Raw genomic sequence first — 12,824 nt, forward strand, 5'->3', positions numbered from 1 at the left:
AACTGGCATTTTACAGTTTACAATGCACAGTCATCTAATGACTGTATTTGCTATCCATAGAAATCCTTTAAGAAGGCAGGCTGGTGTCATTTTACAGATGAGGAAACTGAACCAAGACATTAAGGTCATAGAATAAATAGAATTTTTCCCTGAATATAGGTTTTCCAATTCCAAGAACAGCTCATTTTCTGCTGCAAGCACTAGAGACATTTTGATACAAATTAATTTCTTTTTTTTTCCAAAAAAGAATAGAACCAAATAACTAAAGAAATCTAAAATTCGCCCTCTACCACAGAGAGAAAAAAACTCCAAGCAACTTACAGTGAGCATCATCTTGTGGTCTGAATGAAGGTCTGACACACCGTAGATGAAAAACACATCTTCATTCTCAAAACCCACCGGCAACAGCGGAGCGAAGAAATGACGAGCAAAATAATGAAGCATTTTCCACTTTCCTCCATACTCTAAAAGTAATCAGTTGGGTTAGGAAACAAGGGTCAAGCAGTCAGAGTCATCATCCACAGGGTCCAGCTGTGTAGCCTGTCATAATTCAGGGCACTGAGCATTGAAGGGAGAGCGGACAGTGGAGGGAATCCATGTTTGTTGAGGGCAAGTACCATTTTTGGACACCACCTCATGTCAGCCTCAAATCTGAGCGAGGCAGCCATTAACATCGCACTTTTCAAATGAGGAAATGGAGCTCAAGCAGTTAAGTCAAACATGCCACTGGCAGTATTTTGAGCCCAGACCTGATTCCTAGCTAGCACTTTCTCATATGCAATTCTGCTTCCAGAAGCTCAGTGTACCGATGTTCCTTTTCCCTACATACACATGAAAAAGGGAGTCAGGAGCATTGGCAGTGAACATCTGTTACAAATATTCATTTTGCTAGTATTACTTAGCAAAAATACTATTGTAGAGGCTGGCCAAGATGGTGGAGTAGGAAGACCCTGGGCTCACCTCCTCTCATGAGCACACCAAAATCACAACTATTTACAGAGCAACTATTTATGAGAAAGACCAAAATCTAGCAGAAAAGATCATCTACCACTAAAGGTATAAAGAAGGAACCACAACAAGATGGGTAGGAGAGGCAGAGTTGCACATAGTCAAGACCCACACCCCAGCAGTGGGTGACCCACAAATGTAAGAATAATTACAACTGCAGAGGTACTCCTCAAGGAACGAGGGGTCTGAGCCCCATATTGGGCTCCCCAGCCCGGGGATCCTGCACCAGGAAGACAAGCCCCCAGCCCCAACAATGTTTGGCTTTGAAGGCCTGCAGGGATTAAATTCAGGAGTCCCAGAGGGCTGGGGGAAATAGAGACTCCCCTCTTAAAGGGCTCACACGAAATCTCACACACTCCAGGAACCAGGGCAGAAGCAGTCATTTGAAAGGAGCCTGTCAGACTCATTTGCTGATCTTGCAGAGTCTGCCAAAGAGGCAGCAAGCAACTGGAGCTCACCCTGGAGACACAGACACTGGCAAGCGCCATTTTGGAATTCTCCCTCCAGCTGATTGGCACCAGGACCCAGCCTCACCCACCAGCCTGTTCACACCAGTATTGGAACGCCTCAGGCCAAGCAATTAGCTGGACAACCACCAGCAGACAGGCTGCCTTAAGACCTCCTGAGCCCGAGGCACCTCAGGACATGGTCCTGTCCACCAGAGGGCCCAGGACCCAGTGCCATATAACAGTGTGCAAGCACTAGCCTCAGGACCCCCAGGGCCTGGCAGCTACAAACCCTGGGACCCAGCCCCAGCCACCAGCCAGCCAGCACTAGCCCCAGAACATCCTGGGCCTTGGCTTCACCCAACAACAATTCAAAATCAGCTCTGGGACACTGGGCCCTGCAGCCAGAGACGCTAGGAGTCAGCTCTGCCCACCAGTGGGCCAGCACTAGCCCCAGGACCCAGATTCACCTACTGGCTCCAGGATCCCCTGGACACCAACTCCACCCACCAATGGGAAGACACCAGCCCCAGGACCACTGCAGCCCTACAGCCTACCTTGTTGGACACAGCCAACACAGCAGATTGGCACCAGCCCCAGGACTCCCGGGCCTGGGCCCCACCCACCAGCAGACGAACACCAGCTCTGAGAAACCTTGGATGCCTCAGCCAGCTGCCCTGGGATCCAGCCCCACTCACCAATGGGCCAGCATCAGCTTTGGAATACCCCAGAACCTGCAGCCAGCCATATCAGGAACTGGCCCCACCCACCATCAGGCCAACACTAGATCCAGGAACCCCAGTCCTGTAACCACCCACCCCAGAACCTGGCTCTGCCCACAAGTGAACCAGCAGTAGCCCTGGGACCCTCCAGGGTTCTGCAACCAGCAGCCTCATGACCCAGCCCCACCAACCAGTGGCTGGCAGGGTCCACACAAGGCAGGGCCTGGAAACCAATTGGGCCAAAGGCCAGCCATGCCTACTAGACCAACAACATCAGTAAGCCCACCACACAGAAGGACCCATGCACCCCACATAGGGGGCACCCCTAGAGCGTATAGCTCTGATGACCAGAGGGGAGTGAGCTGCTGGGACGCACAGTGTACCTCTTACAAAAGGCCACTTCTCCAAGATCAGGAAACATTACCAACCTACCAGATACATAGAAATAAAAAAAGAGCAAGTTAGGCAAAATGAGGCAACAGAGGAACATGTTCCAAACAAAGGAAGAAGATAAAACCCCAGAGGAAGAACTAAGTGAAGTGGAGATAGGCAATCTACCTAAGAAAGAGTTCAGGGTGATGATCATAAAAATGATCAAAGAATGCAGGAGAAGAATGGAGGAACACAGTGAGAAGTTTAACAAAGAGTTAGAAGATATAAAGAACTAAACAGAGACGAAAACTACAACAATTAAAATGAAAAGTACACTAAAAGAAATCAACAGTAGATGAAATGATACAGAGGAATGGATCAGGGAGATGGAAGACAGTAGTGGAAATCACAGAAGCTGAACAGAAAAAAGAATAAGAAGAAAAGAGAACAGTTTAAGAGACCTCTGGTACAAAATCAAGTGCACTAATATTCACATTATAGGGTCTCAGAAGGAGAAGAGAGAGAGAAAGGGGCAGAGAACATATTTGAGGACATAGTAGGCTGAAAACTTCCCTAACCTGGGAAAAGAAACAGACATGCAGGTCCTGGAACACAAACAAGATCAACCCAAAGAGGTCCACACCAAGATACACTGAATTAAAATGGCAAAAGTTAAAGAAAGAATATTGAAAAGGGAAAAGCAACAAGTTACATACAAAGGAACTCCCATAACGCCATCAGTGGACTTTTCAGCAGCTCTGCAGGCCAGATGGGAGTGGCAGAATAAATTTAAAGTGATGAAGGGAAAACCTACAAACAAGAATACTCTACTCAGCAAGACTTCCATTCAGATTTGATGGAGAAATAAAAGTTTTACAGACAAGCAAAATCTAAGAGTTGGGCACCACCAAACCAGCTTTACAAGAAATGGTAAAGGTATTTCTCTAAGTGAAAAAGAAAAGGCTACAAATAGAAACATGAAAATTATGAAAGGAAAAAGCTCATTTGTAAAGGCAAATATTAGGTAGTAAATCAACCATGTACAAAGCTAGCAGGAAGGTTAAAAGACAAAAATCATCTATATCCACAATAATTAGTTAAGGGATACACAAAACAAAAAGATGTAAAATATATCAAAAACAATAATCAGGACTTCCCTGGTGGTCCAGTGGTTGGGACTTCACCTTCCAATGCGGGAGGTGTGGATTCGATCCCTGGTCAGGGAGCTGAGATCCCACATGACTTGCAGCCAAAAAGACGAAACATAAAACAGAAGCAATATTGTGGCAAATTTAATAAAGAGTTTAAAAAAAACAACAATAGGGCTTCCCTGGTGGCGCAGTGGTTGAGAGTCCGCCTGCCGATGCAGGGGACACGGGTTCGTGCCCCGGTCCAGGAAGATCCCACATGCCGCGGAGCGGCTGGGCCCATGAGCCATGGCCGCTGAGCCTGCGCGTCCGGAGCCTGTGCTCTGCAACGGGTGAGAGGCCCGTGTACCGCAAAAAAACAAAACAAAACAAAAAAAACAATAATCATGGCGAGGGTGGGGGAGTAAAAATGTAGGGTTGTTAAAATGTGTTTGAAATTAAGAGATCAGAGACTTAAAATAATCATATATATTACATTACATCATATTATATATAGATTGCTATATATAAGCCTCATGGTAACCACAAACCAAAAATCTACAATAGATAAACACCAAAAAAGAGAAGGGAATCCAAACATAACTAAAGATAGTCATCAAATCAAAAGGGGAGAGAAGAAGACAGGAACAAAAAAAAAGAACTACAAAAAACAACCCCCAAACAATTAACAAAATGGGAGTATATACCTAACAATAATTAAATGTAAATAGACTAAATGCTCCAATCAAAAGGTACAGAGTGGCTGAATGGATATAAAAACAAGACCCATACATATGCTACCTATAAGAGACTCATTTCGGATCTAAAGATACACACAGACTGAAAGTGAGGGGATGAAAAAAGGTATTCCATGCAAATGGAAATCGAAAGAAGTTGGGATAGCACTATTTATATCAGACAAAAGAGACTTTAAAACAACGACTGCTACAAGAGACAAAGAAGGACATTACATAATGACCAAGGGATCAATCTTATATAACAATTGTAAATAGCTATGCACCCAATATAGAAGTGCTATATACATAAAGCAAATATTAACAGACACAAAGGGAGAAATTGACAGTAACACAGTATGAGTAGGGGAATTTAATACCCCACGTATATCAATAGACAGATTATCAAGACAGAAAATCAATAAGGAAACACTGGCCTTTAGTGACACATTAGACCAAATGAACTTAATAGATATTTAGAACATTCCATCCAAAGCAGCAGAATACACATTTGATCCAAGTGTAAATGGAACATTTTCTAGCACAGATCACACGATATGCCACAAAACAAGATTCAATAAATTTAAGAAAATTGAAATCATATCAAGCACCTTTTCCAACCACAACCCTATGAGACTAGACATCAACCACAAGAAAAGAACTGCAAAAAACACAAAGATGTGGAGGCTAAATAATATTTTGCTAAACAACCAATGGGTCACCAAAGACAAAGAAGAATCAAAAAACACTTGGAAACAAATGAAAACAAAAACAGAATGATCCAAAAATCTATTGGAGGCAGCAAAAGCAGTTCTAAGTGGAAAGATTACAGTGATACATGCTTACCTCAGAAAACAAGAAAAATTGCAAATAAACAACCTAACCCTACACCTAAAGGAACTTAGAAAAAGAACAGCAAACAAAACCCAAAGTTGGTAGAAGGAAAGAAATAATAAAGATCAGAGCAGAAATAAACAAAATAGAGACATAGAAAAAATAGAAAAAGATCACTGAAAACAAGAGCTGGTTCTTTGAAAAGATAAACAAAACTGAAAAAACTTTAGCCAGACTTACCACAAAAGAAAGAGAGAGGGCTCAAATCAATAAAATAAAAAATGAAACCAGAGACAATACAACTAATACCAAAGAAGTACAAAGAATCATAAAAGACTACCATGAACAACTACACACCAACAAATTGGACAAGCTAGAAGAAATGGATAAATTCCTAGAAACATATAACCTTCCAAGACTGAATCATGAAGAAATAAAAAATCTTGTTTTTTATTTCAGACCAATTACTAGTAAGGAGGCTGAATCAGTAATCAAATACCTCCCAAAAGGGCTTCCCTGGTAGTGCAGTGGTTAAGAATCCACCTGCCAAAGCAGGGGACACAGGTTCGAGCCCTGGTCCAGGAAGATCCACATGCCGTGAAGCAACTAAGCCCATGGGCCACAACTACTGAGCCTGCGCCCTAGAGCTCGTGAGCCACAACTACTGAGCCCACGTGCCACAACTATTGAAGCCCGTGCACCTAGAGCCCATGCTCCACAAGAGAAGCCACTGCAATGAGAACCCTACACACCTCAACAAAAAGTAGCTCCCACTCGCCGCAACTAGAGAAAGCCCGTGCACAGCCAAAAATAAATAATTTTTTTAAAAAAATTAACAAAAAAACCTCCCGAAAAACAAAAGTCCAGGACCAGATGGCTTCACCGACAAATTCTACTAAACCTTCAAAGAAAAATTAATACCAATCCTCCTCAAACTTTTCCAGAAAATGGAAGAGTAAGGAAGCTTCTGAACTCATTCCATGTGGCCAGCATCAACCTGATTCCAAAACCAGGCAAAAACCATATGATCATCTCAATGAATGCAGAAATAGCTTTTGACAAAATTCAACATCCATTTATGTTTTACCATAAATGGATGGGTATGGAGGGAACATACCTCAACATAATAAAGGCCATATATGATAAGCCCACAGCTCACATCATACTCAACAGTGAAAAACTGAAAGCACTTCCTCTAAGATCAGGAACAAGACAAAGATGTCCACTCTCCCAGTTTTATTCAACATAGTATTGGAAGTCGTAACCACAGCAATCAGACCAAAAAAATGAAATAAAAAGAATACAAACTGGAAAGGAAGAAGGAAAACTGTCACTGTTGGCAGATGACATGATACTATACTTAGAAAATCCTCCTGCAGTATAAAAAAACAAACAAACAAAAAAACAACTACTACTAAACTTTCTTTGGGTTATTTGTATGGAAATATGTTAATATAAATGTTTCAGGCATTACATGAAAAAAAAAAGAAAGAAAATCCTAAAGACAGCACCAAAATTACTCATCAATGAATTTGGTAAAGTCAAAGGGTACAGAATTAATATACAGAAATTTGTTGCATTTCTATACACTAACAACAAACTATAAGAGAGGAATTAAGTATACAATCCCATTTACCATCACATCAAAAAGAATAAAATACCTAGGAATAAATCTAACTAAGGAGGGAAAATACCTGTACATGGAAAACTATAAGACACTGATGAAAGAAACTGGAGACAACACAAACAAACGGAAACAGATACTGTGTTCATAGACAGGACTAACATTGTTAGAATGACCATACTACTCAAGGCAATCTACAGATTCAGTGCAATCCATATCAAAATACTAATGGCATATTTCACAAAACTAGAACAAATAATTCTAAAATTTGTATGGAAACACAAAAGACCCCAAATAGTGAAATCAATCTTGAGAAAGAAGAATAGTGCTATAGGTATCATGTGCCCAGACTTCAGACTGTACTACAAAGCTAGCCATCAAAACAGTATGGTACTGACACAAAAACAGACACATATATCAAGAGAACAGAATAGTGAGCCCAGAAATAAACCCACACACTTATGGTCAATTACGCTACAACAAAGGAAGCAAGAATATACAGTGGAGAAAAGACACACTCTTCAATGAATGGTACTGGGAAAACTGGACAGCTACATGTAAAAGAATGAAATTAGAACATTTTCTCACACCAGTTACAAAAATAAACTCAAACTGGATTAAGGACCTAAATGTAAGACCAGAAACCATAAAATTCCTAGAGGAAAACATAGGCAAAATACTCTGACATAAATTGTAGCGATATTTTTTTGGTTCTGTCTCCTCAGGCAAAAGAAACAAAAGCAAAAATAAACAGATGGATCTAATTAATCTTAAAAGCTTCTGCACAGCAAAAGAAACCATAAACACAATGAAAAGACAGCCTACTGATTGGGAGAAAATATTTGCAAATGATACGACCGATAAGAGGTTAATATACAAAAATATATAAACAGCTCATACAACTCAATACAGAAAAAACAAACAACCCAATCAAAAAATGGGGAGGAGGGCTTCCCTGGTGGCACAGTGGTTGAGAGTCCACCTGCCGATGCAGGAGACACGGGTTCGTGCCCCAGTCCAGGAAGATCCCACATGCCGCGAAGCGGCTGGGCCTGTGAGCCATGGCCGCTGAGCCTGCGTGTCCGGAGCCTGTGCTCTGCAATGGGAGAGGCCACAACAGTGAGAGGCCTGCGTACCGCAAAAAAAAAAAAAAAAAAAAAATGGGGAGGAGACCTGAATAGACATTTTTCGAAATAAGACATACAGATGACCAACAGGCATATGAAAATATACTCAATGTTGTTGATCATCAGGGATGCAAATCAAAACCACAATGAGGTATCACCTCACATCTGTCAGAATGACTATATTCAAAACGACCACAAAGAGTAACTGTTAGCAAGGATGTGGAGAAAAAGGGAACCCACCTACAGTGTTGGTGGTAATGTAAATTGATGCGGCCACTATAGAAAACAGGATGGAGGTGCCTCAAAAAAAAAAACTAAAAATAGAACTATAAGACCTGGCAATTCCACTCCTGGGTATATATCCAAAGAAAATAAAAACACTAATTTGAAAAGATACATGCACTCCAATGTTCACTGCAGCATTATTTACAAGAGCAAAGATGTGGAAGCAACCTAAGTGTCAATCAACAGATGAATGGATAAAGAAGATGTGGTATATATATATATTTATATATATATATATATATGCAATGGAATATTAATTTCCCATAAAAGTATGAAATTTTGCCATTTGCAACACATGGGTGGACTTGGGGGGTATTATGCTTAGTGAAATAAGTCAGAGAAAGACAAATACTCTATATGTTATCATTTATATGTGTAGTCTAAAAAATGAAACAAATGGATGAATATAACAGAACAGAAACAGACTCACAGATATAGAGAACTATTGGTTACTTGTGGGGAGAGGGAAGGAGCAAAGTGCAACATAGGGACAGCAGATTAAGAAGTACAAAGGACTATGTATAAAATAAATAAGCTACAAGGCTATACTGTAGAGCACAGGGAATATAGCCAATATTCTATAATAACTTTCAGTGGAGTATAATCCATAAAATTTTGAATCACTATATTGTACGCCTGAAACTAATATTGTAGATCAACTATACCTCAATAAAAATAGATAAATAATAAATTAAATTAAATATTTTTTTAAAAAAATAAACCTACTTAGAACTCAAAGTCTCCTCTTCCCATAGGCACAAAATCCTCTGAGTGAAACAAAGCAACCACAATCACAAATATGGCTTGGTAAGTTCAGACTGGAGGGGAACACCCAAACGCATGACAATGACAATTCCTCAAATACAATTAGGAGCTATCAAGAACCTGCAGAATCCGGTATCCTGTTGGCATCTCTGGTATGCTAAACCCACAAACCAAAAAATATTTCAACATGCCTCTATTTCAGAAAGAAGATCCTTCTCCACAAAACACTGCATCACCAGACAGCTTCAGAGAAAGGTATACAGTGAGAGGGAGAGAGAGAGAGAGCAGGGGGTGAGAGAGTAAGATGAGGGAAAGCGGGTGGGAGAGAGGGGAAGAGAGAATGGGGGAGCACTTCTAGAATTCACCCGTGCAAGCTGTTGAGATGAAGGAACACGGTTTTGAGGTTCAGCTAGAACTAATTTCTTTAGGTTTTGCAAAAGTTCAACTCTCCAGCACTTCAATTCCAACTCTTAGTATTTCCCCTTAAAAATAACAATGAGAGGGCTTCCCCGGTGGCGCAGTGGTTGAGAGTCCGCCTGCCGATGCAGGGCACGAGGGTTCGTGCCTGGGTCCGGGAAGATCCCACATGCTGCAGAGCGGCTGGGCCCGTGAGCCATGGCCGCTGAGCCTGCGCGTCCGGAGCCTGTGCTCCGCAACGGGAAAGGCCGCAACAGTGAGAGGCCCGCGTACCGCTAAAACAAAAATAAATAACAATGAGAGGGGAAGGGTGGAGAGGCCTTTCCAATTAGATCTATGAAATGAACTAGAACTTATATCTGGAAAGTTTTCTGATAAATGGAAAATGGCTTGGACCTGAGATAACTTACGCACTCTCACGTGTGGCATCCATTACAGGAGAAAGACTTCAAATGCGTGGTTGCAGCAATCAAGGCCACAAACAAAAGACATTCAAGAGAACAGCAGTTGGAGCAAAAGGTCTCAGTGATACATACCTTAGTTCCTAAACGGCGACACCCCCAGGAGGTGGTGACCCTCTCCTCGAATGCACTGTCCTCCCAGAGTTTAGAAGGCAGACAAATTCTTACGCTGCCATCATACTCTGAACTCCTTTCCGAAGAACGTAGGGTCATTTACGGGAAGAGTTACAAAGCCTGGGCTCTCCCATTTCTTGAACCGAGCTCAGCTTCAGAAGACCACCGCGGCATCCGCAGACAGGAAGCAGGGTCAGGCTCCAAGTGTCTCTGAACAACATCTCTTTCTCCGGTTTAAGCGTCCCAGAAAGGCTATTCCCCTAGCGTCTACCCCCTGACTCTCATTAAATACTCTTTTCTCTGGTTGGTGTAGATAAAGAGTTTGATCAGGGAAACCTGATCAAGACTGCAGTTCCCTGCAGAGCTGATGAGCACTTATTCAAAGCACGTGGGGAAGGAACTCTGTGCTCTGCATTCTCAGCTTGGTTAAGAGCCTCACCCAGCAAAATGGCCTTCTTACTTTATGGCCTTGCCTCATTTTTGACCCAAAACTTTTGTTCATATCATTAACTGAACTTGGCTTCAAATCACCTCTTAGTGAAGGCCAGCATTCATTATTACACCTTAATTCTTTTTAATGCACCAAAATAGATGAAATAATTCAAACTGCAAGTACCATGTCAGCCATCTCACCTGTTCCTCGTTGAACAGACAGGTTCACCTGATAACCCTTCTTACTTGGATTTCTCACTCAATTCCCTTTCCCCCAAGAGGTCAACAGGGCAAAAGAAAGATGACCTGACGGACTTGAAGGGGAGTCAGGAAAGGGACATTTTAACACTCAGCTGGGCCAAACTTTCCTGTGGTTGGATTCTCCTAAACAGAAGAAGGGGTGCTTATGTCAATCTCCTTTTGCCCTGGAAAGTCCTCTTAAGTAAATTCAAAATTCTAAGCAACAATCAGAAGACACATGGCTGAGATCTTCATGCATGAATCTTTCCCTTCCTTCGCCTGCTTTTGCGACTGCACAGCTCAGAACTCGTAGTGAGGTTGCCTCTAAGGCTCCTGGAAAGACTGTGAAGGTGGGAGAGGAGGCCGCAGCTCCGAGACCAGCAGCTGGACAGCCTCCTCTCCCTGGAGTCCTGCTTGGGTTCATCTGACCCTTCCAGCTCTGTGCTCTCTCAGTGCCTCTTCCCACAGGTATGGCTTTCTCTCACTCACACAAAGAACATTGAAACACTTACCTAGAGAAGACCAGGAAGGAGCCTGCCAGATGTCATTCAACTGCCAATAAAGCGCCCCCATGGTGTGCCCTTCTCCATGCACTACCTCGCTGCGACTGCGGCGGTAGAATTCAGTTTCTGTTTTGACACACTGGGCCTGCATCACCTGATTCAGGGGAAAACATTACAACACAGGTGTTTTTCAAATGAACTTATCTGCAAAACAGAAACAGACTCACAGATATAGAGAACAGACTTGTGGTTGCCAAGGGGCAGGGGGCGGGTTGAACCGGGAGTTTGGGACTAGCAAATGCAAACTACTATATATAGAATAAACAACAAGGCCCTACTGTATAGCACAGGGAACTATATTCTGTGTCCTGTAATAAACCATAATGGAAAATATGAAAAAGAATATATATATATGTATAACTGAATCATGTTGCTGTACACCAGAAACTTACAACATTGTAAATCAACTACACTTCAACCTTAAAAAAACGATTATTCAAAAAAAGCAGCTCAGTCCATTGCAAGATTTAAAAAAAACACAGGTGTTTTTGCTTGAGGTAGGCTGTCTAGATCTGAGAAAATTATAGGCTTGAATAAATTTGGGAATTTCACTACCATTATATATACCATCATTATACTAGATCTGGAACCAACACCTTAATATGAGAAGCTGTTGTCTATAGCAGCTGGGTTTGGGGAGAAGCTTGGTATTGGGCTTAACAATGGGTAATCAGGTAATCGTGGAAACAGGATGGTGTAAAAGGTTCTTTGCCAACGATAGTGGAGGCAATGATGGAAAACAAAGACTGTGATTCCAGAGCAAATGCTATATGCAGTCAAACACTAAGTTTTGGGCAGTGATGGGTTTTACTAACACTTTCGTGGCTATTAAGAAAATAGTTTATTAGAAAAAAGTTCTATAGAAAAAGAACTATATTATGACTCTGATATTGTCAAATCCCTAACCCCTTTCTTCTAGTCAAGCAATTGTTTTTTATATGATGCCTTTTGATAATGTAAAACTTCTTATGAATGCAATTCCTTCGTTATAGCAGAACAGATGGTAAACTGCAACAAAGAGACAAGTAAATTTAGTTCTTATTTAAGAGGCATGAAAAAACTTCATGCAAGACCCTTAATTACTTAATTACCAAGGAGAACCTGGAGAGGCAGTCAGAGCTGCAAGGATTCCCCAGTCAGAGGAAGGAACGGCCTTAGAGTAGGGTCTGGATTTTCACAGAGGAGGAAAAAGAGGGATGCATATATGGCCACTAGAAGACCAAGTTCAGATGCCTTCCTAAAACACTAGAAAAACTCCAATGAAGCGAGACCTTTAGATAGAGGAGAGCTCGCTAGTGAGAAAGTCGCAGATGAAGTTACAACTTACATGAGGCACAGCTGTCAAACTCCAGAAGGGCAAAGCGAGAAGAAATCACGGCCGTTCAATAAAAATTTAATAAACACTTACAGTGTGTGTTGCATGCTGGTAATGGTAAGCCCCACCCCCAGCAAAAGAGAGACAGCCCACCCTTGTGGAGCATATTGGCTTGTGTAGAAGACAGGCCTTAACCAAAGAATCACACAAATATATGGAAACTTTAAACAGTAATGAG

General features: G+C 41.8%; 1 protein-coding gene across 5 annotated transcripts in view; it reads right to left on the reverse strand.

The window, feature by feature from the left end:
• MANBA (mannosidase beta) overlaps window positions 1–12,824 on the reverse strand; it is a 112,074-nt gene that overhangs the window by 5,073 nt on the left and 94,177 nt on the right. For all 5 annotated transcript variants that reach the window (XM_027117018.1, XM_027117019.1, XM_027117020.1 and 2 more), the window contains 2 exons: window positions 11,221–11,365; window positions 322–464 (listed from right to left, as the gene is read on the reverse strand). In XM_027117018.1, coding sequence (XP_026972819.1) covers window positions 322–464; window positions 11,221–11,365 — 288 coding nt within the window. The remainder of the gene's footprint in view (window positions 1–321; window positions 465–11,220; window positions 11,366–12,824) is intronic.

The sequence above is a fragment of the Aethalodelphis obliquidens genome, unplaced genomic scaffold, assembly GCF_003676395.1.
Source record: "Aethalodelphis obliquidens isolate GAN/ISIS:26980383/991018 unplaced genomic scaffold, ASM367639v1 scaffold17, whole genome shotgun sequence".
Classification (NCBI taxonomy): domain Eukaryota; kingdom Metazoa; phylum Chordata; class Mammalia; order Artiodactyla; family Delphinidae; genus Aethalodelphis; species Aethalodelphis obliquidens.